General features: G+C 35.4%; 6 protein-coding genes and 1 non-coding gene across 8 annotated transcripts; 4 read left to right on the top strand and 3 right to left on the bottom strand.

The window, feature by feature from the left end:
- The first annotated feature begins 385 nt into the window (after nt 1-385).
- TRNAE-CUC (transfer RNA glutamic acid (anticodon CUC)) lies at nt 386-458 on the top strand. The gene has a single exon. It is a non-coding gene; the product is annotated as a tRNA-Glu (tRNA).
- A 43-nt stretch (nt 459-501) lies between these two features.
- LOC108814291 (zinc finger protein GIS2) lies at nt 502-2,621 on the top strand. Its single transcript, XM_018586826.2, has 4 exons — nt 502-659; nt 1,147-1,335; nt 1,650-1,742; nt 1,834-2,621. Exons 2-4 carry the CDS (start codon nt 1,190-1,192, stop codon nt 2,408-2,410), a joined length of 816 nt encoding a protein of 271 aa, XP_018442328.1. The 5' UTR covers nt 502-659; nt 1,147-1,189; the 3' UTR covers nt 2,411-2,621.
- A 1,053-nt stretch (nt 2,622-3,674) lies between these two features.
- Nucleotides 3,675-4,388, top strand: LOC108816170 (uncharacterized). The gene has a single exon (XM_018588742.2). It carries the CDS (start codon nt 3,714-3,716, stop codon nt 4,209-4,211), a length of 498 nt encoding a protein of 165 aa, XP_018444244.1. The 5' UTR covers nt 3,675-3,713; the 3' UTR covers nt 4,212-4,388.
- Nucleotides 4,389-5,874: 1,486 nt separating this feature from the next.
- Nucleotides 5,875-7,454, bottom strand: LOC108818522 (B-box zinc finger protein 21). Its single transcript, XM_018591517.2, has 3 exons — nt 7,177-7,454; nt 6,686-7,084; nt 5,875-6,460 (listed from the first exon to the last, which is right to left on the bottom strand). Exons 1-3 carry the CDS (start codon nt 7,366-7,368, stop codon nt 6,092-6,094), a joined length of 960 nt encoding a protein of 319 aa, XP_018447019.1. The 5' UTR covers nt 7,369-7,454; the 3' UTR covers nt 5,875-6,091.
- A 5,285-nt stretch (nt 7,455-12,739) lies between these two features.
- Nucleotides 12,740-15,424, bottom strand: LOC108816632 (uncharacterized). Its single transcript, XM_018589196.2, has 7 exons — nt 15,220-15,424; nt 13,814-14,917; nt 13,669-13,720; nt 13,427-13,572; nt 13,247-13,333; nt 13,009-13,137; nt 12,740-12,927 (listed from the first exon to the last, which is right to left on the bottom strand). The coding sequence occupies exons 1-7, from the start codon at nt 15,271-15,273 to the stop codon at nt 12,853-12,855; spliced, it is 1,647 nt and encodes a 548-aa protein (XP_018444698.1). The 5' UTR covers nt 15,274-15,424; the 3' UTR covers nt 12,740-12,852.
- A 1,051-nt stretch (nt 15,425-16,475) lies between these two features.
- On the bottom strand, nt 16,476-17,294 carry LOC108815283 (uncharacterized). Its single transcript, XM_018587927.2, has one exon. The coding sequence runs from the start codon at nt 17,292-17,294 to the stop codon at nt 16,476-16,478; it is 819 nt and encodes a 272-aa protein (XP_018443429.2).
- A 5,112-nt stretch (nt 17,295-22,406) lies between these two features.
- On the top strand, nt 22,407-24,881 carry LOC108816384 (protein SHI RELATED SEQUENCE 5). 2 transcript variants are annotated; one of them, XM_018588958.2, is made up of 3 exons: nt 22,407-23,308; nt 23,654-23,992; nt 24,615-24,881. In XM_018588958.2, exons 1-3 carry the CDS (start codon nt 22,669-22,671, stop codon nt 24,647-24,649), a joined length of 1,014 nt encoding a protein of 337 aa, XP_018444460.1. In that variant the 5' UTR covers nt 22,407-22,668; the 3' UTR covers nt 24,650-24,881. The 2 variants fall into 2 exon arrangements, with proteins under 2 accessions (XP_018444460.1, XP_018444461.1); XM_018588959.2 differs by lacking the exon at nt 24,615-24,881 and having other exon boundaries at nt 23,654-24,344.
- Nucleotides 24,882-25,979: the final 1,098 nt, after the last annotated feature.

Below are 25,979 nucleotides of genomic sequence, written 5' to 3'. Positions count from 1 at the left end.
AGAAGGAGTTAAAGCTCGAGACCTATGGACCACTCTGTGATATCTACCAACTGCTTTCTTCATTTAACGCAATCTCTTTTTCATTTACTCCTAGATCATCAAATGATCGGGCTGATGCTGTAGCAAAACAAACCCTCTGGACCCTAGACAAAGTTAAGCCCAATTAATGAAATTTCTAGTTTGAACAAAAAAAAAAGATCATATTGATTTCATTTTCCGCCTTTTTAAGAGACTAGAGAAGCTACATTTGTATGTTGAACCCGCACACAATATTTGATCTCAAATATTTTTTTGGACTTTATTCGCAGAGAGAAAGAGATGGTGGAGAACTTAAAAGGCTAACGTAATCGGAGTTCACGTTTATACACAAACCGACTGTCACAAATCCGTTGTAGTCTAGCTGGTCAGGATACTCGGCTCTCACCCGAGAGACCCGGGTTCGAGTCCCGGCAACGGAGATTTTTTTTGATCATATAGTAAGCCCACTATCAAGAAGAGTTTGAGAGTAAAGGTATAACTCGGTCCATATAAAAGCCCAGCCCAAACAAAACTCAGTGGAAGAGATAAATAGATTAGATTAGCCCGTTGGTTCGTTGGGATCGCGTGCGGAGAGAGTGGAAGGAAGAGAGAGAGAGCTGTGATTCTTCTTCTCTACCCAGGTTCGTGATAGATACTCTCATTCTTCAATCCTTTTGAGTGTAGATTCTCTCTGATTCATTTTCATGTTTGTGTTCATCTACATCGCTATTCACGTTTCCGTCTGGGATTAGGCTCTCTGATTTACTGTTTTAACGGGATTGATTGATCTGGTTAGGGTTCGATTCATAAAAATCTGTGGTTGAATAATTTGTTTTGTTAGGTTGTCAGATCTGATTGTGTATTGCGGTTTGGATGATAAGTTGAAAGTTTGTTTGTATATTCTATCGAAAAAGCGATTTATAAACATTAGATCTGGTGGTGGTGATGGTGGTGGTGATGATGATGATGATGATGATGATGTTGAAATACTCAGATGTGACGTAATGGATCTGTAGTTTGGGGTTTGTTGATAAATTGTTATGAGAAAAGTGGGGATTGGTGTGTGTGTGTGTGATTGGGAGTGAAAGGAGGTGGTAATGTTGGTGTGTGGTTGAATGTTGTTGGCAGGTGTTGTGGTTTGTTGGAGTTGGTGAGGTGAGGTGGTGGGAGTATGAGTTCAATGAGCAGGAGCAGGAGTCCCAGTCGTGACAGGAGCCGTAGTAGGAGCCCCAGAGACAGGAGAATGAGATCTGAACGTTCTTCTTATCGTGATGCTCCTTATCGTAGAGGGGACCGTGAGCCACGTCGTGCTTTCAGGTTTTTTGTTTTTGTGTACTGCAGTAGCTACTCTCTCGTGCTGCAAAACCATAACATTCTCTTTATGCTTCTTCTATGTTACTTTATTACACTAACCGTTTGTGCTAACTTGCTGAACAACTTCTCTCCTTGTCATCTAGATGATGTGATTAGGATATGATCAATGTTAATTGCAGTTGTTTCTTTGATAGTGTTAGGTTTGTTTAGGTTCATCTGTTTGCTTGCATACATACTTTTTGAGAAAGTTTTGTTGTAACTACTATGTTTCAGTTGTGGATTTTGATTGTGATTGTTTTGGAAAAAAATTTGTTCAGCCAAACGAATCTCTGCAACAACTGCAAGCGACCTGGTCACTTTGCAAGAGACTGTCCTAATGTCTCCGTCTGTAACAACTGTGGCCTTCCAGGGTATATACTATATACATCTCCTACCTTACTTTATTACTGTATATTCCCATATACATAGTTTCATTTATGGCTTTTATATTGTTATCTGCAGGCACATTGCAGCGGAATGCACTGCAGAGTCACGGTGCTGGAACTGCAGAGAACCGGGTCACGTAGCTAGCAACTGTTCAAACGAAGGAATCTGCCACTCCTGTGGCAAAACTGGACACCGAGCGAGAGACTGCACCAACCCGGTTTCTCGTGCAGGAGACTTGAGGCTCTGCAACAACTGCTTCAAACCGGGGCACCTCGCGGCCGACTGCACTAACGACAAGGCGTGCAAGAACTGCAGGACTTCAGGTCACATAGCTCGTGATTGCCAGAACGATCCTGTCTGCAACATCTGCAGCATCTCGGGACATGTCGCCAGAAATTGCCCGAAAGGGGACAGCAGTTACTCTGACAGAGACAGGGACAGAGGAAGCAGGGTTCGAGGCGGTGGGATGCAAAGAGATGGTTTTGGCAGGATGGGCAGAGACGGCGGTATGCAAAGAGATGGTTTGAGCCGAGTGGGCAGAGACAGCGGCGTTGGCGCTATGATAATATGTCACAACTGTGGTGGCCGTGGACATATGGCTTATGAGTGCCCATCTGCTCGAATTGCTGACCGTGGTTCCGGCCGTTACTGAAGTTCTTCATTGTTCTTAGCTTTTAATGTTTGGTGTTTCTATAGCTTTGCGCTCTCGTTTTAGCTTGCTACTTTATTGTTGTTTTCGGCTGTTGGGGTGAGTTAAGTGTGCTTCTTTTTGTGTGAAATTTGAGACATTGCTTGTGTTGTATGACATTGGATAGATTCGTAGTTCTGAGTTTTGATTCTATTTGAATACATTTGCGTAGTAATCTTTGAGTAATTGAAAGGTGTAGCTCAGTTTAAGGAGGATAATCTTGCATATGCAAAATAAACGTCTTTCGTAAGCAAACCATTCATAATCAAACTCCATTTATTAGTCCATTGGTATCGAAATAAACTGTTGAAGAGTTAGTTGTATACATATCACAAAAACTCGAAAAAACAAATGTATACAACTAATGGTGGTCCGTGGTCCAGTTCATCTATAAGTAGATGAAATGAAATTTGGATAACGTAAAAGTGAAGTATAACCAACCATACCAAATACTCGATAAATACCAACTTGCAACAATGGTTTGATTGTAGTTTTATTGGAAAACTAATATTGGCATGCGAATTTACAGCAATATTTAAACATGCGGAGGAGATGGATTGATGTACACTCTTCTGATTCGTTGTTTCTGTACGCATAAACTGGTAAAAAAGGGGTTAACATGCGTTAGTGGCATCATTGCTTAAGCTTTCTTTTGTAATTTTTGACAAAGGAAAAAGAATGTTCATTGAAGGAGAAGACTTGCAGTGTTGATTGGTGGCGACTACCTCCACTAGTAGTGTTACCTAAGGGATCTCTCTTTTTATGTATTTATAACCACTTAATAATTTGTTAGTTAACCACTAATATATTTTAGTACTAATAATATAAAGCTTGATATACCTAATGGGTTTCATTTCAATAATAAATATGTAAGAAATGATGGATTAACCATGTAGTCTGTAATTGTACGAGTACTAATACCAGTGGCAACTAACAAAATTCAATCTTATAATACAAGGAATATTAAATAAATTAGTAACGTGAATCTCGCTTTATAAGAATATTTTCTGTTGTACAAAATTAAGCTAACTAACTATGTCAATATCCATTCTCAAAACGCATAATAAGTTGACAGAAAAAAACATAATTATGACAATTTTTTTTTATTCTTGGTAGGACCAAACCTAACTGTCAATGAGAATTTTTCGATTTATTTTAGGGGACAAGAACAAATGGACTATAAAGAGAAGACCAAAGCAAAGAAGCTATCGTATCAAATCAAAGAAAACAAGTCTACTTACAAACTTTGCGGAGAAAATCAAGAAAAATGAAGACACTTTCATCATTGGTGATTATCTTTCTTCTCGTACTGATTTTGCAAACTAACATACTAGAGGGTGGGCATGTCCCTTCCACTGATCAAGAAACGGTAAAGAACAACCAGAACACTGATCACAACAACACAACCACTGGAGTAGTAGTTCTCAGGGACAAGAAAAGAAGTTATAGTGGAGGAAGCGGAAGCTATAGATGGGGATGGGGTGGCGGTGGTGGCGGTGGGGGAGGAGGAGGTGGTGGTGGTGGCGGCGGTGGAGGATGGGGATGGGGAGGAGGAGGTGGTGGTGGAGGATGGTACAAATGGGGTTGTGGAGGAGAAGGAAGAAGAAAAGGAAGAGAAGGAAGAGGAGAGTTTGTGAAAAGAGAATATGCCGAGTGCAAAGGAAACGGTAAATGTAATGGAAAGAGATTAGAATGTCCTCAACACTGTGGAGGTTTTTGTTTCTATGATTGTCTCTTTCTCTGCAAACCACATTGCCGTCGCTAGAGAGATATATCCATGCATACTGTTTGGGTTTTACGATACTTTTTTTGGTTTGTTTCTTTGTTTCTTTGGGTTCTTTTTTATTTTTTTTTTGAACATTTTCTTTGGGTTCTTCTACAAATCTTTTGGAGCTTCCTGAGTGCTAAACACGAGAAAATAGCTATTGTATTAGGATCTTGATTCACCTAAATATTCTTCTTTGTTTGCTTTCTATAACGAACTAAAAAGGTTGAAAAAGGAAGTAGACTTTTTTGCGAACGCAATGTCAAGCCTTTTTTTTTGCTTTCTGTAATGAAGATCTTTTGAAAAACAAATCTTCTGCTTGTACTAGTGTTTTTCAACGACAATTATTGACATAAGAACAGTTATTATTAATTTGTTTACGATAGAGATTATTTTAATTAATTTATTTTCTTTTGGGGGATGAAGCATTTACCTTATTTCTTTTGTGAATACAGTTTTACATCCACTCATGGACGGTTCAATAATTTCTCGGGGCAACAAAAAAAATTAAGTCCTCTGGCATCATCATCGCAGAAGGGATTCTTAGTTTTTTTGTCCGATTAAGAAAAAATTAAAAAATTAAAAATCAACTAATCGCGGGTCGTCACGTATTAGTGAAGTCCGCGCACAGTACAATGACTCAACATAATTCGCCTCTTATTTTGGGACTTTTCCCTCGGTTTTGTAAATTTTTGTGGGTTTACTCCCCTAAAAATTGCCTAAAACATGGTAATGTTGCCCTAACTAATATTTTTTAAAAGTTTCTGATAAATATTTTTTATTTTCAAAATATTATAAGTACTTCATAAATATAGTTGTGATAAAAAAATGAAAAACTTTCATATAAAAATTGGACCATTTTTCTTATTTTTAATATAAAAATACATATTTTTTTTAAAAAAAAACACTCTTACCTATCAAAAAATAAGAGAACAACGTATTGGACTCAGGCACCCCCTTGTCCCCCTATGCAAGCGAGCGCTGCATTCACTCTCAAAGATTTCCTGACGCCAAAACGATTGTAATCTCCCATCGCAAATCACACTTGGAGCAATTTCAACAGCTCCTCTTATTGTTGAAGGCAACTCAACTTCTACGTCCCAACCGTGTTTATGAACAAGATAGTCATTGAATTGGGCGCGTTCATGATTAGTCTACATTTCAACTCGACTCCATTCGTAATACTTTCTTACTTCCTTCTTTTCTCCGTCTATAGATAGGTAAAAACGAGTTTAAAAACCCAAACAAAAAAAAACAAAAACGAGTTAACGACGTGTCGGTACATTACTTGAATAGTTTTGGCAGCCATAATGAAGTGTCTATATAGTTACAGAGATTTGCAGGCATATTCAAACAAAAACAAAAATATACCGACGATGGTGGGCACGTTATGGTGACTTTGTCTCCATTATATGCTTTTTTAATCTTTATTTCTCAATATATATATTAAATAAATACAAACCAAATCCAAGAACAATGCTTTCGCCCATATGGGAACTGGAGGAGGCAGAACATGAAAATGACTCTTCGTCACATGCAAAAATATACCACTAGATTTCATACATAGCATTTAAAACTCAATTAAAGCTTGACTTACAATAATGCGGATGACAATCGAAAATAACTAATTTCTTTCTATGAAATGAAGTCTTGCTTCCACAAAAAACGGAGAAATCTTGCGCCGTGATTCACAATATAAGTCACGGGGCTTTTATTACACGAAAACTTGCAATAGAGAATAAGAAAGAACATTTGCAATCACACTCAAAATTTACAAAATACACCAAGAAGTAAACCTAGTTCTACAAAGAACGAAGTTCAGAGAAATCAAGAAAGACCAAAAGGCCAACAAACAAACAAAACAGAAAACACCAGGTAGATTACCAGAAGGACCTGGACCTTTTATTAGAAGTAATAGGAGGAGGATGAGTAAAAGTAGTAGTTATCTGTGGGACAGTGAAGCCACCATCATCATACCATCTCTTGTTCTGTCCTTGTTGTTTCATGTTTTGTATTGGAGCATAAGTCTCTACTCCATGTGATGCTTCTTTGTTGTTGTACATCCCAAACTGAATATTGTTGTCTTGAGAAAAGTACTGGTTTGTGTATGAAGAAGGAAGAGTTTGTGGAATCTGAGGGACCCAAATCCCCATATTCTTAGATGGAAGTGACACTGTATTGTTGTTGTTTCTCTTAGTGCTGTCATCTTTTGCTTCCATATATGGTAACACTCCATCATCATCACCACTCTGTAATCACAAAAGCAAACCCACCAGAAAAGGAAAAAAAAATCTCAAAAGTAGAAAAGATCTATTCACATCTATAAAGTTTCTTACTATTTATATCACAGTTAGATCTGATATGATATGATATGATATGATATCACATAAACAAAGGAAATGAAGTTACTACTAATAAATATAAAATCTTGACTAATCAAAGTTGATCTTTCTTGATTAGAGAGAACAACATACCTTAGAGAAACCAAAAGGAGGAAGTGAGGAATCAAGAAAATCCTCAACGTGCCAACCAGGTAACGTATCGATCAAGTACTCTGAAATCGTGCTTGTGGATCCCCACTGATTCATGCCTACATCGCTACTGATCTTAGAGGGTTGGATCTTGGAGTTCTTGATCTGACTCCGAGGAGCTGAGATAGGTTTCTTGGAAAGAGCAGGGACAGAGCAATCTTGACTATTTAAAGGAGATTCTGAAGTTGGTTTGTAAACAGAGGAGGTTGGAGATAGCTTAACCCCTGTGAGAAGAAACCTATCGTGTTTCTTGGTGTGTTCGTTCGCCGAGTGGATCGATGAATCACAGTTTGCGCATAAAATAGCCCTATCTTGTTGACAAAACAACACAGCTTTCTTCTCCTAAAGTTTACCAAAAAGAAAAACAAACTTTGAGATCAACGGAATAAGACAAAACCCATGTCCTAAAATCTTGACAAGAAACTGAAAGAGACCTGACAGATGTCGCAGATAGGAGAGGAGTTCTCGGAGGAAGAAGGACAGAGGAGAGAGAAACGGAGATGTTTTGAGGCGAGTTTGTTAGCGTGGTGGACTTGGTGATCGCAGCCGTCGCACAGAGACGCTTCGTCGGCGGTGCAGAACACCGAGGCTTCTTCTTTATCGCAGACGTCGCACCTGATCTTCATCAGTAGATAGATTAAGAGAGATAAAGCGAGAGCTTAGCTGAAAATGATAGGAGAGAAGATGTGAGAGTTTGTAATAAAAGGGAAAAAGAATAATAAGAGGGTTGCTTATGTAATATCATCATCATCTTCTTTTTTTTTAAATCATATCTCTTTCTTTTTTTTACTACAAAAAAGTAGTCCTTGTTTTATATGAGTCCATGAAGTAACCTTTTAAAAATGAAAAAGAAAAATCCTATCGCGATCGAAAAAAAATCTATCTATATTCTGTGCTCTTATTTTTACATCATATTTCATTTCATTTTCCAGTCACCTTTTAAATAAAATACAAGCGGTGATAATATGAGAGCTTGACTGAGTGCAAGTGCCCATGTTAGTTCTGTCCATCCAAAACTACAAATTTCGAGAAGAAACAGAACTATATAATTAAAAGAACTAATGGTGCATGAGATATTTCAACATATTAATATTAGAATTTTACATATAAAAAGTTATAATTCCCCCAGTAGTCAGTACAATAAGAAAAATCGTTATTAATTAGTATGATACACTAATCACCATATCTTTCACTAAATTATTTTAAAACCTTTTTACATCTCTAGTTAAACTAATTTTATAGATGTCTAAACAACTTGACAAAACTAACCTTTATATAATGAAACAAAAACTGAAGAAGACACTCACTCCTAAACCTTCAAGATTAAATCAATGACTTACTTGTATGCGAACATAAACTTTATCTAAACTATTGGAATGGCCAGGTATAATCATTGAGAACATTAATACAAACCAACTGACCAGATGGTACATTAATAATATTAACAAATCATTAATTAAAAGGGGAATATAAACTTTATGTCAAATTTGATACTATATTTTTTAATTTTAAAATAATATCCATTTTTATAAATATCTTAAATTTATTATAAAAAAATAAAATTAACCATCATAAATTATTTACAAATAATTTAATATACGCAATCCACCTCTTAGATACTAAACCAAAACAATAATTATTAAATCTTAAACCAAATTTTAAAGTATTGTTGATTGAATATATTTTCGAAAAGTGGGATCTAAATAGGGATGGGCAAAAGTTAGTGCATTTCAAATAGATCATCTAAATGAGTGCATTTCAAATATTTTTTTTAATTATTATACTACATATTACATTTATAAGAAAAATGATAAATATATTAGAAGCATAACTTTACGAGACCTAAGAGACATACATATTTAATATGAAATTCCAGTTTTGAATTTATTGATCAAACAATTTTTGAATTGAATCAGATTTTCTTTTTGCAGACATGTAAATTTTTTTAGTGGAGTATTAAGTTTTAAAACTTTTAAACAAAAACTCGTTGATAGTATTGGGTTGATTGTTTTCTAAAGATACGAAAATCGGAACAATTATTTTTATGTTTTCAAATTTCAACATTTTATAATCACATGGGGCATACTATAAAATTTACCAAACAACAAATATATTTTGAATGTATATATTTGAAACGCAACATGTGCATTGTTTATAACCTCTAAAAAGTTTATATGAAAGATAATACTATGATGTTTTCCAGGAAGTGTCCCTAAGCATCAAATTCAACCAATATTTAAAGAATAAAATACAAAGCTACATTTGTTTTAGCGAAAATGGTCGACTCTGGCTGTTTTCGTCGAATGGCATTTTGGTTATTTAAACTCTATTTATTTATAGTAAAGCTTATGCAGTCATGCACTATAGGTCCAAACAGAGAATAGAGATCAAACGTAGTTACAATTCCAGCTATATGCTAAAGAGTTGTCTATATATCCATATATATCAACTTGTTACCAAAATGTTTCCAATTTTTTTGTGTTATCTTTGTTTTGACAGATTATGGTTGAAGCCAACAACTTTTCCTTGATGGTGGGTGTGTGGAGCGGGAGTATTGAACATAATAAAGTACAGGTAATGGAGTGGATCTTTCCCTTACAAAAGAAAAATAATATCAAATATGTTTCAGCCCTTTTATAGTTCTATGAAACTTTAGATTTCACATTTTTTGTTATTTTTATTGAGTTCTAAAATCTCATTCCATCATTAAAATATCTAGATGAACTAACGCTGTATTTCAATATTTTCTCAAATTGTCTAGCTATTTTTATAATTAACAAATCTGATAAAGTGAACAAAAAAAACAAATCTGATAAGAATAATTCTTATAAAAAAAAGAAATATGGAACGTAGCTTGTAACTGGAGACAAAACTTTAAAAGGACTGTACCCATATTAATTGCTTTGGATAGTTGCCAAGGATAAGTTTCAAAATCTAGACCCACTATCAAGTAAAGATTATACCGAATATTTATCAGGAGTGTAATCTAGTAGCACCATATCTTGTATATTCCTAAATTCTAATCCTGAAAAGTAGCGTATAAAAGATAGGTCAATTAACTAAAGGCGTATTGTTAAAGAAACTTTAAACCCATATAGAACCCTTGCAAGTGGCAAGTATCATTATAGAAGTTTGTTTTTGTTTGGTGGAAAGTATAGTCATAGGCTAATAGGTATTACAAAATCTATTAAGTTAAAATTTCAAGAATACATGTATCTAGCTCATACTAATTTGTTATGAGTCCACTAAAATACCCTTCAGCCTCTATGCTCTTCACTGCGAGTCTGCAACCTTTCTTATCGATCTTAAAAGAAATTGTTTCATAACCACCAGTATTTGAAAAAAGAAACTAAAAATAAATAAGTAAACCACTAACATAATCGATGTTATTTGACAGAGAGCACATAATACAGTCTCTCATGTAAGGTTGTTGAATCGGATATTCGGGGGGTTTTTAGAGATATTATTCGATCCGTTTCATCTGAATAATAAATTATCTAATTTGATTCGATCCGTAGTCATAGGGCTGGGCAAAAAATCAGAATCTGAAAAACCGAAAAAGTACCATCGAACCCGAACCAAAATTGATTAAATATCCGAACGGGTTCAAAATTTCGGTATTTAAAGAACCGAAACCGAACCCGATCCGAACCGAAATATTTTGGGTACCCGAATGTATCCGAAATAAATTTATATACTTAAATATATACATTATTTTTATATATAATGTATATTAAAAATATTAAAAATATATAAGATACCTTTAAATTTTCCAAAATACTCGGAAAATATATGCAAATAGTCAAAAGTAAATGTTTAAAATAGCTAAAGTATACTGAAAACACCAAAATAGTTAAATATCTATTGATTCTTTATCCAAATATTCAAAGAAAATCAATTTATATGTTAAATTAAGGTATTTTGACATATATGTTATGAAAATTTATATGTAATATATTATCTTTCTTATAGATTTTGAAAATTTAAAGTATATAATGAATTTTGAAAATTTATAAACATTTTAAATGGATTATCCGAACCCGAACCGAACCCGCAAAGATCCGAACCGAACCCGAACCAAAATTTAGAAATATCCGAATGTGGCTGAAATCTTTGACCCCGAAAACCCGAAACCCGAATGGACTGAACCGAAACCCGAATGGGTACCCGAACGCCCAGTCCTACGTAGCCATTTGAATATTTGGTGTTCTGCATATCCGATTTTTTTTAGATTTTTGACTAGATTTGATCGGTAAAAATAAATAAAATAAAATAAAATTACAAAATCATATAAAATAATAATAACTTATTACAAAAATAAAAATTTCTTTATTTTAAAATTCAAATAAATAATTTAATAAATTTAGTAATTAAAATACTATAAAACTTATATACAATGTAATATTTATATAAATTATAATTTTCTTTAAATATATGTATATGCATATAACAGATCGGATTGAATATTTATTCTTAAAAATATTAGTATTTATGATTCGATTTGTTTTTTATAGATATCCAATCGAAACAAATACCGAATATAATTAAAATTTACAGATATTTTGTCTAGTGTCACCAACATCTGAAGCAAAGTTTATTTTTGATTAGTTTATTTTTGCCAGCTACACGTCTAGGCCAAATTTTGGTTAAACAAACCGAGTATTTTTGTTCGTCCATCTTTGATTTACATGGGAAAAAAATCAACCATGTATATTGTAGATTAGTTATAACTTTGAGAATGCGAGCTAAGGAACAAAATGGACCCCACGCTCATAGTGTCATGTTCTATATTTAGCCACTAGCTAGTGGATAATCATGGCTGACACACATTTAAAAATATCATAAGATCATGGCAAATAAAAAACTAGGTCAAAATAGATGATTTGTTTGTTTTATATTATGTTAGAAGTCTAGATGATGTTAATAAATCATAAAAACTTGCTGAAATTAGGTAGTTCATGATGTTCAGTTATTCATGATTGACTTTTCTTTTTGAGACGTTGAATTTCAAAACATAAAACTTTGATGTTAGTCCCAAATGAAGGTGGACGAAGGGGTGGGAAAGAAGAGAGACCGCACGTGGCTAGTCGGGCCGTCGTGTCTCTCGTACGTTGTTCGAAACTCTACACTTTGATTTCGACTCGGTCACCACCACATCTTTCACCTCATTTTCTGATTCAAATTAATCTACACGTTTCTTTTTATTTTTTTCGACCAAAGAAAGATCGAAACTAAGTCTCATAACCCGGCTCATAACTATGTCATCAAAATCATTTATCGCACGAGCCCGTGACCTAGGATTCTCATCGGTATCTTTCTACTCCGACTGCGCAACGCTCATCAGAGCAATCTCCTCCCAGAATCAAGTGAAAAAAATCTATGGCGTCCTTCAGGACATCAAGTTTCTCTCGTCAAGCTTCGATTCGATCGGTTACCTCCACATCCCTCGTTCCCAGAACAGCGTTGTGGATCTTTTAGCGAAACAGGCCCTTAAGGCCTCATTTGTCTCTTCTGTTTTATTGGGCTAGCTGTGTTGGGCCGCTAAACCTTTATGCTTTATCTGCTAAAACTCTCCTTTAATTTTATCAATCGAAAATAGTTGTTCAAAAAAAAAAAAAAAAAAAAAAAAGTTGGACATGTATGGGCAGAAGGTGGGGAGGCCATTCTCGAAACCCATCGAATCTTAACAGCGATTCAATGTGATTTTTTGTTAAGCAAATTTAATGACTTTATTGGTCCACTTTTGGAGTTTTCATTAATTTAAAGTATACAAAAAAAAAAGAATACGAATGCACCCCACATTATTTTATATACCAAATATACAACACTGCTCATTATTTGCATTAATAAACTCATATCCTCATCGAATTGATTCGAATTTTGTTCTTCTCACCTTTATTATTATACGATGACTATTTGAAAACAAACGAAAATCCACCAGTTTTTAAATCACCCAACTTTTGATTGGATCAAAATGTCAAGTGTTACGTTTAGATGATCATACAAGTATTTTAACATAGTCTCTGCTAATTTTTTTTTTGAAGAACGTCTCTGCTAATTTAACAAGAAAAAAGTCTACTAATACGAGTAATAGCTATACATATATAATCTCATTTGAAAACTCCATCTAGATATCTTTTGACTGCTTTCTCGTTCGTCTCGAATATGAACGACATTTCTCGTATCTGCAGAAACATAAAGACATTGATCAGCTTCGGTTCTTTTTAACCTAATACTGAAACACAAGTAACAAAAAAAATAATCACCTGGATTAAGCTGTTGTTCCTGAGAGTAACAATCTCTCCATGTTGAACTTCTTTCTCGTTTATCCATATCGAAAACTTCCCAAGATTCTTGATTACAAAACATCCATCTTTCTTCAACTTGATTAGAGCCTAAAAATTAAATAAAACTCACAGTTTGAATCTCTCCAGCTATCAGAAACTTAGAAAGGTATATAAAAACAAATCAATACATGTTAATATTATGAAATAGCGTCATTACCTGTCGTCTAGACACTTTTTTCCAAGACCCTGACTTTGCTAAGTCGATATCCACTAGATATTCTCCAGTCGCTCGTCCAAGTAACACCTGAATATTATTGAAAACGTTAAATATTTTAAGCTCAAACTAAAACGATTAGTAACTCTACATAAGCACCCTTCAAAAGAATATTTCAATAACCTCAGGTTTATTAATGTAATGCTTAGAACTTCCGTATAGCATAGCAAAAGCTTCATGGGAAGTGATATTACGGTTCATGTAAGACTTAGAGCTCTGCTCTAATCTCATTATCATCCGCGCCACTTCCTCGTTTCGATATCTTGACGCTACACACAGTCATCATCACATATTTGTTAAACAAAAGATAAAAACCGGGAAATAGAGAAGAAAAAAAACTACAGATTGTGCGACAGCTTAGTTACCTTCCAGCTCGTACCGGTCTTGACCAACCGGTTCAAGGTCCATGCTAAGAATCTGATTGGTTTAAGAAAAAGAAACACAGTTTCAGTAAATTAAAACAACAAAACAAAAACAATAAATTTCACAGGCTTGTAAGAGTTTATATACCATAGCTTCAACATCTGAATAGGAAGGCAAATCTTCATCACTCTCAATTTCATTGTTGTCTTCCTCTTCTTGTAACATTGGATCACTTAACACAGCACTCAAAGTCTGTTCGTAGAGTTGTTGTGGTGTTGAAGTTGTTGTAGTAAAACTAGAAGTCGCTTTCTCTGAATAGCTAGCCTCGAATGCATTAGAACAACTTGCTTGTTCTGTAACAGCACTATCTCCAGTACCAGAACTTTGGAACATGTCATTACTACCTCTGGCTTGTGGTGATGATGAGCCTCTGTTTGGATAAGGAGGTGGCCGCATATGCTTCCTCAGTGATGATGAGGGGTTTCGAGCTTTCTGTGTGTACTGAGTAAAGTCAATATCATCGTTATTTGGAATCTCATCGGACTCTTCGTTTAGTGTGCATATTATAACACCGTTAACGACTTCTGGATGTGGATCCCAATCAGGCAATGACATAGCATTATTATGACAGTATCCCTCTGGTTGGCTTGGCAAAGACTCTGGATCAAACCAAGTCTCTGCTTGATCATGTGACACTGATGTTGTCTCATTTAAGGATTGAAACAACATAGGATCTTGAGTGTCTTCTTGAAGCAAAAACTGTTCTAATGCTTTCGCTGCTGCTGTTGTGTCTGAAACATCACAATCGTTGAATAACTGATTCACCATTCCACCACCACCACCATCATCATCATCGATACCTGGGAAAGAATTATGAATGATTGCCAAGTCTACCGCATCAAACTCCATGTCGAAATACTCAGAGCCTTCAAACGCGTGTTCTCCAAACGCAACATGATCAATATCTTCATTAATGACATCGTTATCATCGTTACTAGGAAGAGGATACAGCTCCTCCAAACGCCTCCTCTTACAAGCTGTGTAATAGTGAGACCTGACTGGTGTTCTTTGATGATGAGTTTGTGGAAGAAACTGGTCCGAGTACATGTGATCGAATGCAACTGATGAAGATAGAGATGTGACATGAGTGTTGTATAGAAGAGAATGCCATCGATCTCTTAGTTCAGAAAGTGTAAATCTCCTAGAGAACTTGACTGCTCCTTTAGCTAGAGACTCTAGAGAAGCTCCATTCTATTATAACAAGAAATAATAATGATTAGAAATTTGCAAATCCTGGACTTAAAATATTCAAGATCTATATCATATCGGTTAATAATCATTAATCAAGTTTTGATTGGATGACTTGGGACACAAGCTAGCATGTTGATTCTAGGGTTTAAACGCTGCAGTGATCTAGGGTTTTAGTTCATGATTCAGTAACATCATCACTTTACAGGAACACGAGATACGAAAAGACAAGAACATGTGATGTACTAGAAGATTACAGAAGAAAAAAAACATAGTTGAAATTAGGGTTTCGTGAAAGCTAAAACCTCGATGGATTTTCTGAGACGAAAGTCATCTTCAGGGATCCAGTGAGACGCCATCGGAGACGCAACGATAAAGCTTTTTCTTCAGGGAAACGATAGAAGCTTCTATCGAGTCGACGAGATATTGAGAAAGGAAATATTTTCTATATCAGCCACCGAATCTTAATTCTCTATAATTAACGTTTTTAATTAGCCAAATAAAAAGAAATAACTCTAGTCTTTTCGCTTTCTCGTTTTTTTTTTTAAATTAACCCAAACTTTTTTTAATATATATATCCTTTTGCTGATTGATTTTGTGTTATTTCTTGTGATAAGTAGTTTTGATTTTTTATATATAATAAAATGTCAATGATAATTATTAGAACGTTTAGTATTAAATATTAATGAACGGTAGAAAGGAAAAAAGTAAACCGACATTGGCGGTTTGATGATTAACTTGTGATTAATTAAAAAGAAATAATAATATGAAATATGCGTTAAATTAGGCGGTTTATATATGGAAGTCCAAAGCAGCATTGATGCTCATACTTCTTCCATTAGTTTCAAGCCAATGAAGCCGCCAATGGATTACATATACTAAAATATATTACTCTTTAACGCAAAAAAGAAGATATATATATATATATATATATATATATATTCTTAACGCAAAGTTGACAAAAAAAAGTTCTTAACGCCAAAAATTCCTGATGTGTAATGGGCTGTAAAGTTAAGCCCATCAGCTTGGAAGTCATGCGAAAGTAGACTTCGGTTGTAATGCCCAAAGCATTACCCACTAACGTCCACAGCCTTGGGCAAAGCATATTGATGCTGAATGCTTAACTATTAAATTATATAGATCTTATAGGCCAACTCACTTTTCTTTAAGGCCAACTCACGTATTTAAGCTAAAACTAGAGTATAATGCTAAAGATTCTTGAATGGTACAAGCAAATACAAAACTATCTAATTCTTTAAACGAAGGTTTATAGTTGTGAGCTATAAAATATAACACACATATTATTAGACTCTGAAGAATAGTGGTGGTCACGTGGTAAATGACAATGAGTCGTTGTAACCTTCGTGGATCTTCTCATGTTTCTTCTCTTTAAAAGAAACAGGAAAAGATCCACGACAACGCTGTCTTTTCTTCGGCCTGTTTCTTCTCCTTGAAAGGCATATATAGGCCTATTATATTATACGCTTATATGTACTTATTTTTTGAGCAACTGATAATTTTTATAGAGAAAAGAAAAGGTAGTTTGGGCCCATGGGCCAAATTAAACAACAACAAAGGAAAGATGCTGGGCCTGAAGGGCCTGCTTAGCTAATACATCAGTTTCATCGTTCTGGGAACGGGAGATGAACTGGAAGACGATAGAGCCAAATTGAGAGGAGAGACCATAGATGTCCTGTAGAACACCATAGATTTCCTTTATCTGACTTTTTGTGTTAATTGCTCTGATGAGCGTTAAGCAATCTGAGAAGATTGTTGCTGTGCTGATTCCTCTAAGCAGCAGCATCTCGATTCCATGACGGAGAGCAAGCGATTCGGCCATGAGAGGGGAGGAGACGAATTCGAAGGTTCGGTAGCCTGATTGTGCTAGCGTGGGAAGATCCTTGTTGAGAATCCATGCAACTCCTGCGCGTTGCGATGAAGCATCCCAAGCGGCGTCGACGAAGCACGGGTTCTCACAGCCGATGATCGGGCGTCTAGGTGGGGGTCTCACGCGAGGAAGAGGTTGGATGCTGATTTCCGTTTTGCCTCTGTCTTGGTTCCATTCAAGAGCTGCTGACAAACCTTTGGTTGCAATTTCAATCGGTCGACTGGTCTTGTCTTCAAAGATGAGTTTGTTTCTTGCTAGCCAGAGCGTCCAAACTATCCACGGGAGGATAGGGAAGCGAATTCCACTCGGGGGGAGACAGATCGCTTGTCGGAAGCACACCAGGGTCGTTTTGAAGTCAGAGTCCTCAGCTATGTGAACTGGTGACTTGAGAGGGATATGATTCCAGACTTCTTTCGCAAAGGGGCAGAGGAAGAACGTGTGCATTGCTGTTTCTACCTCCTTACAGCGAGGATAAAGAGCTGCTGAGATCATGCCTCTTCTTTGTAGTTCTGCTCCTAATGGTAAGGCTCCTTAGATAGTTGACCAGAGGAAGAGTTTTAATTTGGGACTTGTTTTGATGACCAAACATCTTTTAACCAGTCAAACTCTAATTCAGGCTGGGAGATACCAGCATTTGGAGCTGGATGTCGTGGTGGTAATGACAGAGCTTGCGAGTTGTAGCCTGATTTGGTGGAGTAGACTCCTGATTGGAGAGGTAGCCACACATAGGTGTCTTCTGCTCCTAGCTTGCTTGGTTTGAGGCACTGGATTTGAGAGCTAAAGTCTGGTAAGAATAGATATATTCTCGCCTTATTCCATTGTAAATCGTCCGTAAGGAGGTCTGAGACTCTTAAATCGAGGGCAGCTTCATGAATAGAACCCATAGGCATGAAGCGGTTTTCATTTGAGATCCATGACTCCTTCCAGACTTTGGTAGTCTGACCATTTCCTATGGCTTTCCCCAGGTTTTCTTTTAGTAGCTCCCGACCATGGATGATGCTTCTCCAGCCATGTGAGCAAGCAGTTGGGGGTTGGGCTTCTAGGAAACTCTTCTTGTGGCAATACTTCCCGGTAAGCACTCGAGCTAGTAGACAGCTAGGTGATATTAGGATTCTCCAAGCAACTTTAGCCAGAAGTGCTTGGTTGAACAGCTGAATATCTCTTAGGCCTAATCCTCCTGCAGTTTTTGGCTTTGTTAGCTTGTCCCATGCAACCCAGCACATTTTTTTCTTATCTGATGAGTTATCCCACCAAAAACGAGTAAGAGCTGATTTGATTCTGTTGCAGAGATTCCCTGGAAGCTGGAAGCAAGACATAGCGTATGTGGGAATGGCTGAGAGCACTGCTTTGAGCATCGTGAGCTTTCCTGCTCGGGAGAGGAACCGAGTGGACCAGTTAGATGCTCTCTGCCTGATTCTATCGACTATTGAGGTAAACAAATCTCGTTTTCTTCTTCCAAAATGTTCGGGAAGTCCCAAATATTTTCCCACCCCGCCTTCTTTATCAATACCAAGAATGGCTTTTGCAGAAACTTTTACTTCTTGTGGTGTTTTGACAGAGAAGGTGATGGATGACTTGGAGATGTTTACTTGTTGCCCTGAAGCCTTCTCATAGTCTTGAAGGATATGAAGCAGGGAGAGGCAGCTTTGCGGTGAGGAGCTACAGAACATCATGGTGTCATCTGCAAAGAGCAGATGGTTCACACGGGGACTGCCTCTAGCAACCCGGGTCCCTCTCATGGTGCCATCAAGTTCTGCGTTTCTGCATAAGCCAGAGAGGACCTCTCCGCAGAAGATAAACAGATAGGGCGAGATCGGGTCTCCTTGCCTGATGCCACGATGAGGTAAGACTTTCCCGTAGACTGCATCATTTATGAGGAATGAGTAGGAGACTGTAGTGATACACTGCATTATCAAATTAATCCATTTCTCGTCAAACCCAAGTCTTATCATTACTTGTTCCACGAAGGTCCATTCGACGCGATCATAAGCTTTGGACATGTCCATTTTTACTGCCATCGAGCACTGTTTCTGAGCTTGTGACGTTTTTAGATAATGGAGAACTTCGTGTGTGATTAACACGTTATCAGTGATTGCCCTTCCAGGAATAAAAGCGGACTGATTCTCCGATATTATCTCTTTGAGGACCGGTTTCAGGCGGAGGGAGAGGAGCTTCGAAATCACCTTGTAGTAAACGTTGCACAGAGCGATAGGTCTGTACTCTTCCACTTTCTTTGCGCTCTGAATCTTAGGAATTAATCTAACATGAGTTTCATTTAGACTTGTAGGCATTATTCCTGTCGAGAAGAAGCGTTGGATCTCCTCTATGATGGAGGGTCCGATGGTCTCCCAGTTGGAGTGGAAGAAAGAGGCTGAGAAGCCATCTGGCCCAGGTGCCTTGTCTGCGTGGATGGCGAACAAAGCCTCCTTTATCTCAGCTGGGGATGGATCTCTGATGAGGTTTGCATTTCATTCTGGTGTTATACAAGGTTTTAGTGCTCGTGAGATCGTATCACCAGTTTCTTCTATTGGATTTGCAGTGAACAGCTTGGCGTAGTAGTTGTAAACAAGGTTTGAGATCTGTTCTTCTTCAAAGAGGGGTAAGCCATCCTCTTTTTCCAGGACTGTTAGCATGTTCCTTGCTTTCCTAGCCTTAGTAGCTGCGTGAAAGTACCCTAAGTTTGAGTCACCTAGAGTCAGCCATAGTTAACGGCTCCTTTGTTTCCTGTAGGCTTCTTCCGCCTGGTATGCTTCTAAGAGGCCTTTGTTAACTTCTTGAATCCTCTCTTCGCTTGGTACATCGCTTATATGTACTTAACTATGCGTATTAAGACTAGTCTTTTTATATACACACACTAACATATCTAGTGCTTAATGTGAAGCATGTGCATGGATGGGAAGATGGTCCCACGGGCTTTTATGAGGCCCATAAAGCTAATGGAGGGGGACCACGTGGCATGGGGCTAGTGCCTACAAGTGGAGAGATCCTACGAAAGTAAAGTACGTAGAAGTTTGATCTCGTGATCGTACGTACTGTTTCTACTATTGGCATGCAGTGTTCGTCGCCTAGGGTTACAGAATTAGACTTCCTCATTATGCTTAACTTGCCATGTTTTCATGAACCACAGTTACAATCACATCACCTTGTATATCGCTTTCGTTTTTTTCATTGTTTTATATACATATAAATATACGTACGATGTGAAATTCGTATAAAGTAGGTGAATGCACAAGAGTTTCAATATGTTAGTAACAGTAGGGACATCTTCAAAACCCAAAAAGACGATAGGTTTTTTTCTCTCCCTCGTTTTGTTTTCAAAGCATTGTTCGCGTTATGTATTGGAATAAAGTTGTTCTTAAGTCTTAACGCAGTAAATCGAATATCTTAGCTTTAGGAAGACGCTTTGCGTCACTTCATTCCTTTGTTTCCAACAAGACAAAACCCGTTTTTAGCGGAAAGAGCATAATTATAACTTGGCTTTAAACAAAAAAATGATATGGTCACAAAGGCGTAGTGGAGAAAATGTGTTATTTACAAAAAAAATGCATCCATTCGTTTAAATCTACTTTTTTTTCGTTCAATTCCATAGAGGTTTAATTATGGAAACACATCTCGCTGGTTTTCTACAAAGAATAAATATGATTGCATTATGCAGTCTGAGTCTACGATCAATTTGATTATTGTATTCAATTTTGCTAATCAAAACCCCTCATTTTTAGAAACAATATATAAAACATGAATTTCAGGCCTTTGTTTGTTCTAAAATTTATCAGGTATTCCGTATTCGATCACATATAACTGAAAATAACACTTTAAACGGTATATTGAAATGTTGTTTGGTATATTTTTCTGTCACATGGTTTGGTATTATTATTATTTATAAATGTTTTAAAAAGTAACAAGGTTTCCTACGTGATTTAATGAATCACATAGCTCACATAAACAGTATAATATCATGGCCGAAAACACAAATATGTATACACACCTCTTTTTGGTAATCATGTTAAATGTATAAGGGGTGGACACAAATCAAATACTAACATAATTTTTATGATTTGATTTGTACTTAAAAGATTTTTAATTTCTGATTCGTTTTGTTTCAGAAAAATACAGATATCTGAATAAACAAAATTTACAGATATTTGTAAATATTTACGAGTATTTTATTTACTTTATTTAATATAAGCAAAATCTAGAAAATCTATATGAGATTATTTAAAAAATATATTTTATATAATATAAAATAAAAAGAAAATATTAGTCAAACTTATGTTTCATAAATTTTTAGAATTATTTACTTTTTCTACAAAAAAATTTTAAGAAAAATTCTAATTTTATAAATATTTTATATTTATTTCTTAAATACTTTCATTATTAATTTATAAATAAAATTAATAAAATTATATCTTAAAATAATAATTACATAAAAATTTAAATATAAAACTATATATTTAGTTATAGATAGATATCTATTTGTATAAATATCGGAGCGAAGCAGATATCTGCATCTAAAATTATTATATTTGTGATTTGCTTCATTTAAAACGGATATTTTAATATTTGTTTTATTTCAAAAACTTATGGATATTCAAAATTTTCGGATCGAATCGAACGCGAATAATGAATAAAATCAAAATTAACGGTTAAAATATCCCACATATATATACATACTTTATTAGTGCCACGTAACCTAGGTTAGACGAACAAAACTTTAAATTACCGATAAATTAGCGCACGTAGGCTTCACTGAAAAAGTTAAAATTTCGACTCTGTCAATGAAGGTCTAATCGCCGTGATTAAGCTGTAAACCTCACGATAAGACCGTCCGTGACGATAAAAGGTCAAAGCAATGTGACGTTAGACTTACCAAATTCTTTTGGAAAAGATTTCCAGTAAAAAAAATATGAATTCTCTTTAATGTTTTTTTACTCTTTTTTGAATTATCTTTAATGTTTTTGATGCCAATCCTCTTTAATGTATAGAATACTATTTTTATATAGTTTCATATAATTATAATTCAGATTGAAATGGGAAAGAAAAAGATAAATAAACGGTGGGGAGGGTTTTGCGGGGGAGGGACAAGTGGAGATAAACTCCCTGTTTTAACACGTGGCATTTTAGTCACTTGGTACAAACTAACATTATGAGATTTGAATTATTTCTACTAGTTTAATTTTATTTTAAAATATATAATTTGTGAACTACAACATCATAAATTTTATAAATCTAATAATACAAAAGACATATAATTATTTTAAATTTTACTAATACATTTCATGCATATTATTTTACATCTTGAAATACCGATAACTATAGTTATTATTTAATTTTAGTCGTTTATAAAAATATGAAAATAATGATGAATGATGTAATTTTTTAAAAAATGTACAGTCAATATGAGTACCTCGAATTAGTTGTGAATATTTTCTGAAATCCATTGAGACCAAAAAAATAAACTTACATAAGGGCATGATTACTCTAAGAAAATTACTTAAAATAATGACAGCTTATATTTTGGTCAAAAAAGTTCTTTTTCTTTTCTTTTAAACATATATAACGAGTGACATTTATGTGATGGGGATTCACTCAAACTCAAAGATAACTGTAGTGAAGTGCCCAAAGCAAAAGATCTTCATAGGACTCTCTATGTCTTAAAAACTTTTCTCTCTCTCTCTCTCTCTCTATCCACAGAAAACCCAGCACCTTCCACTTTCAGAGATCAAATTTTTTTTGTCTAACAAAAATGTTGAAGAGAGACTAATTCCATGGCGGCCTTTGCAATCTCTTAGTTGATTCAATCTTCCTCATCATCTACTCTCTTTGAGGTGTGTTGTGTGTGTGATGTTGATTATCACTTGGAAAAGAAATGGCAGGATTTTTCTATCTAGGAGGGAGAGACAACAACAATAAACAAGATCATCATCAAGACAAGAGCAACTATCTTTATCTTTACAAAGACGAGATTTGTAACACCAACAAGGGTTTCGAGATTTGGCCTCCTCAATACTTCCAACAACAACAACAACAACAACAACAACATGTCACAACTCCTACAAACTTTTACTCCTTTGGAATGATCCCAAGTGGAAGCAGCAGCAGCAACAACAACAATAACCGGAGCCGGGGTTTATATTTCAACGTAGTCTCCGATCATGAGCCGGGAGGGTTCACCGTAACGAGACAAGGAGGTATGAATTGTCAAGATTGTGGGAATCAAGCTAAGAAAGATTGTCCTCATATGAGATGTAGAACTTGTTGTAAAAGCCGAGGGTTTCACTGTCAGACTCACGTTAAGAGCACTTGGGTTCCTGCTGCTAAACGCCGTGAGCGTTTAGCTCAACTCGCTTCCTTGCAGCACCATTCATCCCCCAGCCGTGAAACGCAAAACTCAAACGCTAAACGCTTACGCGAAGTAGATGGTAATGATAATGATGATGACAAAGACCATAGTGGTGGTGGTGGATCGGCTCTTGCTACCCGTGTGGTGAATACTAATTCTAATTCAGGTAAAATTTGATCATGGTGTGTGTTTTTCCAATTGATGATAGTGAATTTAGCTTACAAGATTGGTTGAATCTTTAGGAAAAGTGTCAAAATTTTAATTATGAATGTTTGTGGAGAAGTACAACATCATTTGCGTGTGAATGAGGATGTCCGCCGGATACTGCTGCTTTATTTTGTCTAAGTTACTGTTTCTTAGTAAACCTGACGATATAAAAGGGTCTAACCAAGATCCGTTATTCAATAAATATTTAAAGATTTGGGTATAAAATCAAGAACACGTTACAAAAAGAGGCTTAAAAAGCTTAGGTTTATTTTTTATTATTCTTATAATTGTGAATGAAATTTAGGGTTGGAGGCGATTCAAAACTTACCACCGGAAGTTAGCTCACCGGCGGTTTTCCGATGCGTTCGAGTGAGCTCGATAGAAGAGGATGAAGATGATCAAGAATATGCTTATCAAACGGCTGTTAACATTGGAGGACATATCTTCAAAGGCATTCTTTATGATCAAGGACTAGATGAAGATCACCACCACCAACTTAACCTCCTTGCCTCTACTGCCACTACCACTAATGCCGAAGAGACTGCTGCGAAAACGGCGGTTACTATTGCCGGAAACAATAACAATGGATTAATTCTAGATCCTTCGTCGCTCTATCCGGCTCAACTCAACTCCTTCATCGCCGGTACGCCATTCTTCACACCTCCGAGGGACTAAAATATTGAATATTATTTCAACTTTACAACGTTATAATAATAAGAGGCCTTTCTTTGTTGTTGTTGTTGTTGTATTCATCTTTGCCTTTTTGAAACTTCGTGCAACTTGATAAAACTCCCTTAGCTAGGTTGGTACTTAGTGACGATTAACAAGCACATCATACGCGCGCGTACGCCTTTTTAAGAACATTAATGAGAGTAAATTCATTTTTCAGTTTTAATTTTTGATATTTATTTTATTGTTTGGTTTCCTCTTGCGATTATTCTTACATGAAACCGTCTCTAGTACAACTCTTTTTGGTTCATTGCGCAGTATCGATCTCTTTCTGTCAATTTCAATGTCGCTTAGTTGGACTTTCTATGTATTATTTGATTATCTCTCTTTTTAATTGGTGTACGATATATATAGTACTTTTTAAGTAAAGGTCAAATCAGAAACTAATAAATAACAATATTTGTGGGTTTGATATTGAATTAGCTTTCTGGTTGGTGTTGAGCTCGAAGCTGCTTTTTTCCCCCGTTTATCCGTTTGCTTGCTGGTTCCAAACGTGAGTTAACTAGGTTTCTTTTTTTTTTTTTTTTTTTATACAGAGGTATCCTGGCCCCACCGAAGTGGTCCAAACTAGTCATGTGTTGTCACATGTCGGTCCTCTGTCCCTGGCGATGCCGAAATGTTAATTCCCCAGTGGCCGGGATTCAAACCCAGGTGGCGGAACTCACAGCTGTGAACCCTTTACCAACTGAGCTAAAAGCCCTGGTTAAGTTAACTAGGTTTCGTGTTTCATTGATCAAAGATTTAAAAAAACATAGTATTAGAATACTTTAAAACAACTTTTTTATTATCCAATGGAATTCTAAATTGGAATATATCTGACATCTGGGAAAGATGAAATAAAAAATCAGTTAAAAAACTGGGCGACTTTCACAAAAAAAAAAAAAACTGGGCGACCACTACAAAAAAAGGTTGGTTAACATCATTTATTTTATATATTTGCATTAGTTATAAATGATGTAAAAAACCTTTACATCATTTAAATAAATGACTCTGAAAGTGGTGATGCAAATAATTTATATCATTTTATTAATAACTGATGTAAAATATATATAATATTTTCATCAATTATTATAAACGATGTTAACATATATCAATTATAAAGAGTGATGCTAAGATTTACATCAGCTGTTCAAAATGATGCCTGTATTAACATCAGTTATAATAACCGATTTGAATTATTTATATCATTTATTGATAACTGGAATAAAAACAATATTAATTATTTAAAATTATTTTAATAATAATACCAATTACCATTATAATTTAAAATATCAATATTATTTGTGCATATTGATGTGAAACAAATATCAATCGATGTCAATAAATAAATTTCTAAAAAATTATTTATCAATTATTTATTATTTCGTTGAAGATACAACAAGCAGGAAGAACAATTAACAAATACAAATGAAAGCCTACAAAACATGAAAAATGAAGTCAACATGAAAAAGATTGTAAAATAGTTAAACAGAACTAGCCATAAGAATTCTTCAATTAAGATTTTCTTCTCCTTCACTGTATGATTTCTTGTTGATGATCTTTATAAACTGATAACTGCTCCAAAAAATATCAGAAAATCTAGTTAGAATCACGAGTAAACCAAAAAAATTAATAATTTGAAATCATAGATCGAGAAAGATAGTTTACAAAAAAAAAAGATCGAGAAAGATATTGAAGATAAAAAGAGATTTGTACATGAGTAGTAGAGACTGAGTGGGTGTCTAATGCGAAACGAAGAAGAAGACGTGTGACTATTTCTGGGTCATTTAGTATTGAGCCCAAAAATCATCATCATCATTCAATATTTCTATAGAAGATTTTGACATATAAGAAATAGAGGGAGATGAACTGAGAAGAAAGCATAAGATGATTTGTTAGAGAGGGAGATGAACTGAAAAAAA

This window comes from Raphanus sativus, chromosome 7, assembly GCF_000801105.2.
Source record: "Raphanus sativus cultivar WK10039 chromosome 7, ASM80110v3, whole genome shotgun sequence".
NCBI classification, from domain to species: Eukaryota; Viridiplantae; Streptophyta; class Magnoliopsida; order Brassicales; family Brassicaceae; genus Raphanus; species Raphanus sativus.
Note: the sequence above shows the minus strand (reverse complement) of the source record. Positions and strands in the feature narration are given on the sequence as shown.

What these genes read in the sequence shown, in the direction of transcription:
- LOC108814291 (XM_018586826.2), top strand. Translation starts at nt 1,190, where the DNA reads ATGAGTTCAATGAGCAGGAGCAGGAGTCCCAGTCGTGACAGGAGCCGT. An exon ending in GAGCCACGTCGTGCTTTCAG is followed by an intron (nt 1,336 to 1,649) that starts GTTTTTTGTTTT and finishes AAATTTGTTCAG; the next exon opens with CCAAACGAATCTCTGCAACA. An exon ending in AACAACTGTGGCCTTCCAGG is followed by an intron (nt 1,743 to 1,833) that starts GTATATACTATA and finishes TGTTATCTGCAG; the next exon opens with GCACATTGCAGCGGAATGCA.
- LOC108816170 (XM_018588742.2), top strand. Translation starts at nt 3,714, where the DNA reads ATGAAGACACTTTCATCATTGGTGATTATCTTTCTTCTCGTACTGATT.
- LOC108818522 (XM_018591517.2), bottom strand. Translation starts at nt 7,368, where the DNA reads ATGAAGATCAGGTGCGACGTCTGCGATAAAGAAGAAGCCTCGGTGTTC. An exon ending in CTATCTGCGACATCTGTCAG is followed by an intron (nt 7,085 to 7,176) that starts GTCTCTTTCAGT and finishes GGTAAACTTTAG; the next exon opens with GAGAAGAAAGCTGTGTTGTT. An exon ending in CTCCTTTTGGTTTCTCTAAG is followed by an intron (nt 6,461 to 6,685) that starts GTATGTTGTTCT and finishes TTGTGATTACAG; the next exon opens with AGTGGTGATGATGATGGAGT.
- LOC108816632 (XM_018589196.2), bottom strand. Translation starts at nt 15,273, where the DNA reads ATGGCGTCTCACTGGATCCCTGAAGATGACTTTCGTCTCAGAAAATCC. An exon ending in ATTCAGATGTTGAAGCTATG is followed by an intron (nt 13,721 to 13,813) that starts GTATATAAACTC and finishes TAAACCAATCAG; the next exon opens with ATTCTTAGCATGGACCTTGA. An exon ending in AGACCGGTACGAGCTGGAAG is followed by an intron (nt 13,573 to 13,668) that starts GTAACTAAGCTG and finishes GACTGTGTGTAG; the next exon opens with CGTCAAGATATCGAAACGAG.
- LOC108815283 (XM_018587927.2), bottom strand. Translation starts at nt 17,294, where the DNA reads ATGATCTCAGCAGCTCTTTATCCTCGCTGTAAGGAGGTAGAAACAGCA.
- LOC108816384 (XM_018588958.2), top strand. Translation starts at nt 22,669, where the DNA reads ATGGCAGGATTTTTCTATCTAGGAGGGAGAGACAACAACAATAAACAA. An exon ending in GAATACTAATTCTAATTCAG is followed by an intron (nt 23,309 to 23,653) that starts GTAAAATTTGAT and finishes AATGAAATTTAG; the next exon opens with GGTTGGAGGCGATTCAAAAC. An exon ending in ACTCAACTCCTTCATCGCCG is followed by an intron (nt 23,993 to 24,614) that starts GTACGCCATTCT and finishes TTTTTTATACAG; the next exon opens with AGGTATCCTGGCCCCACCGA.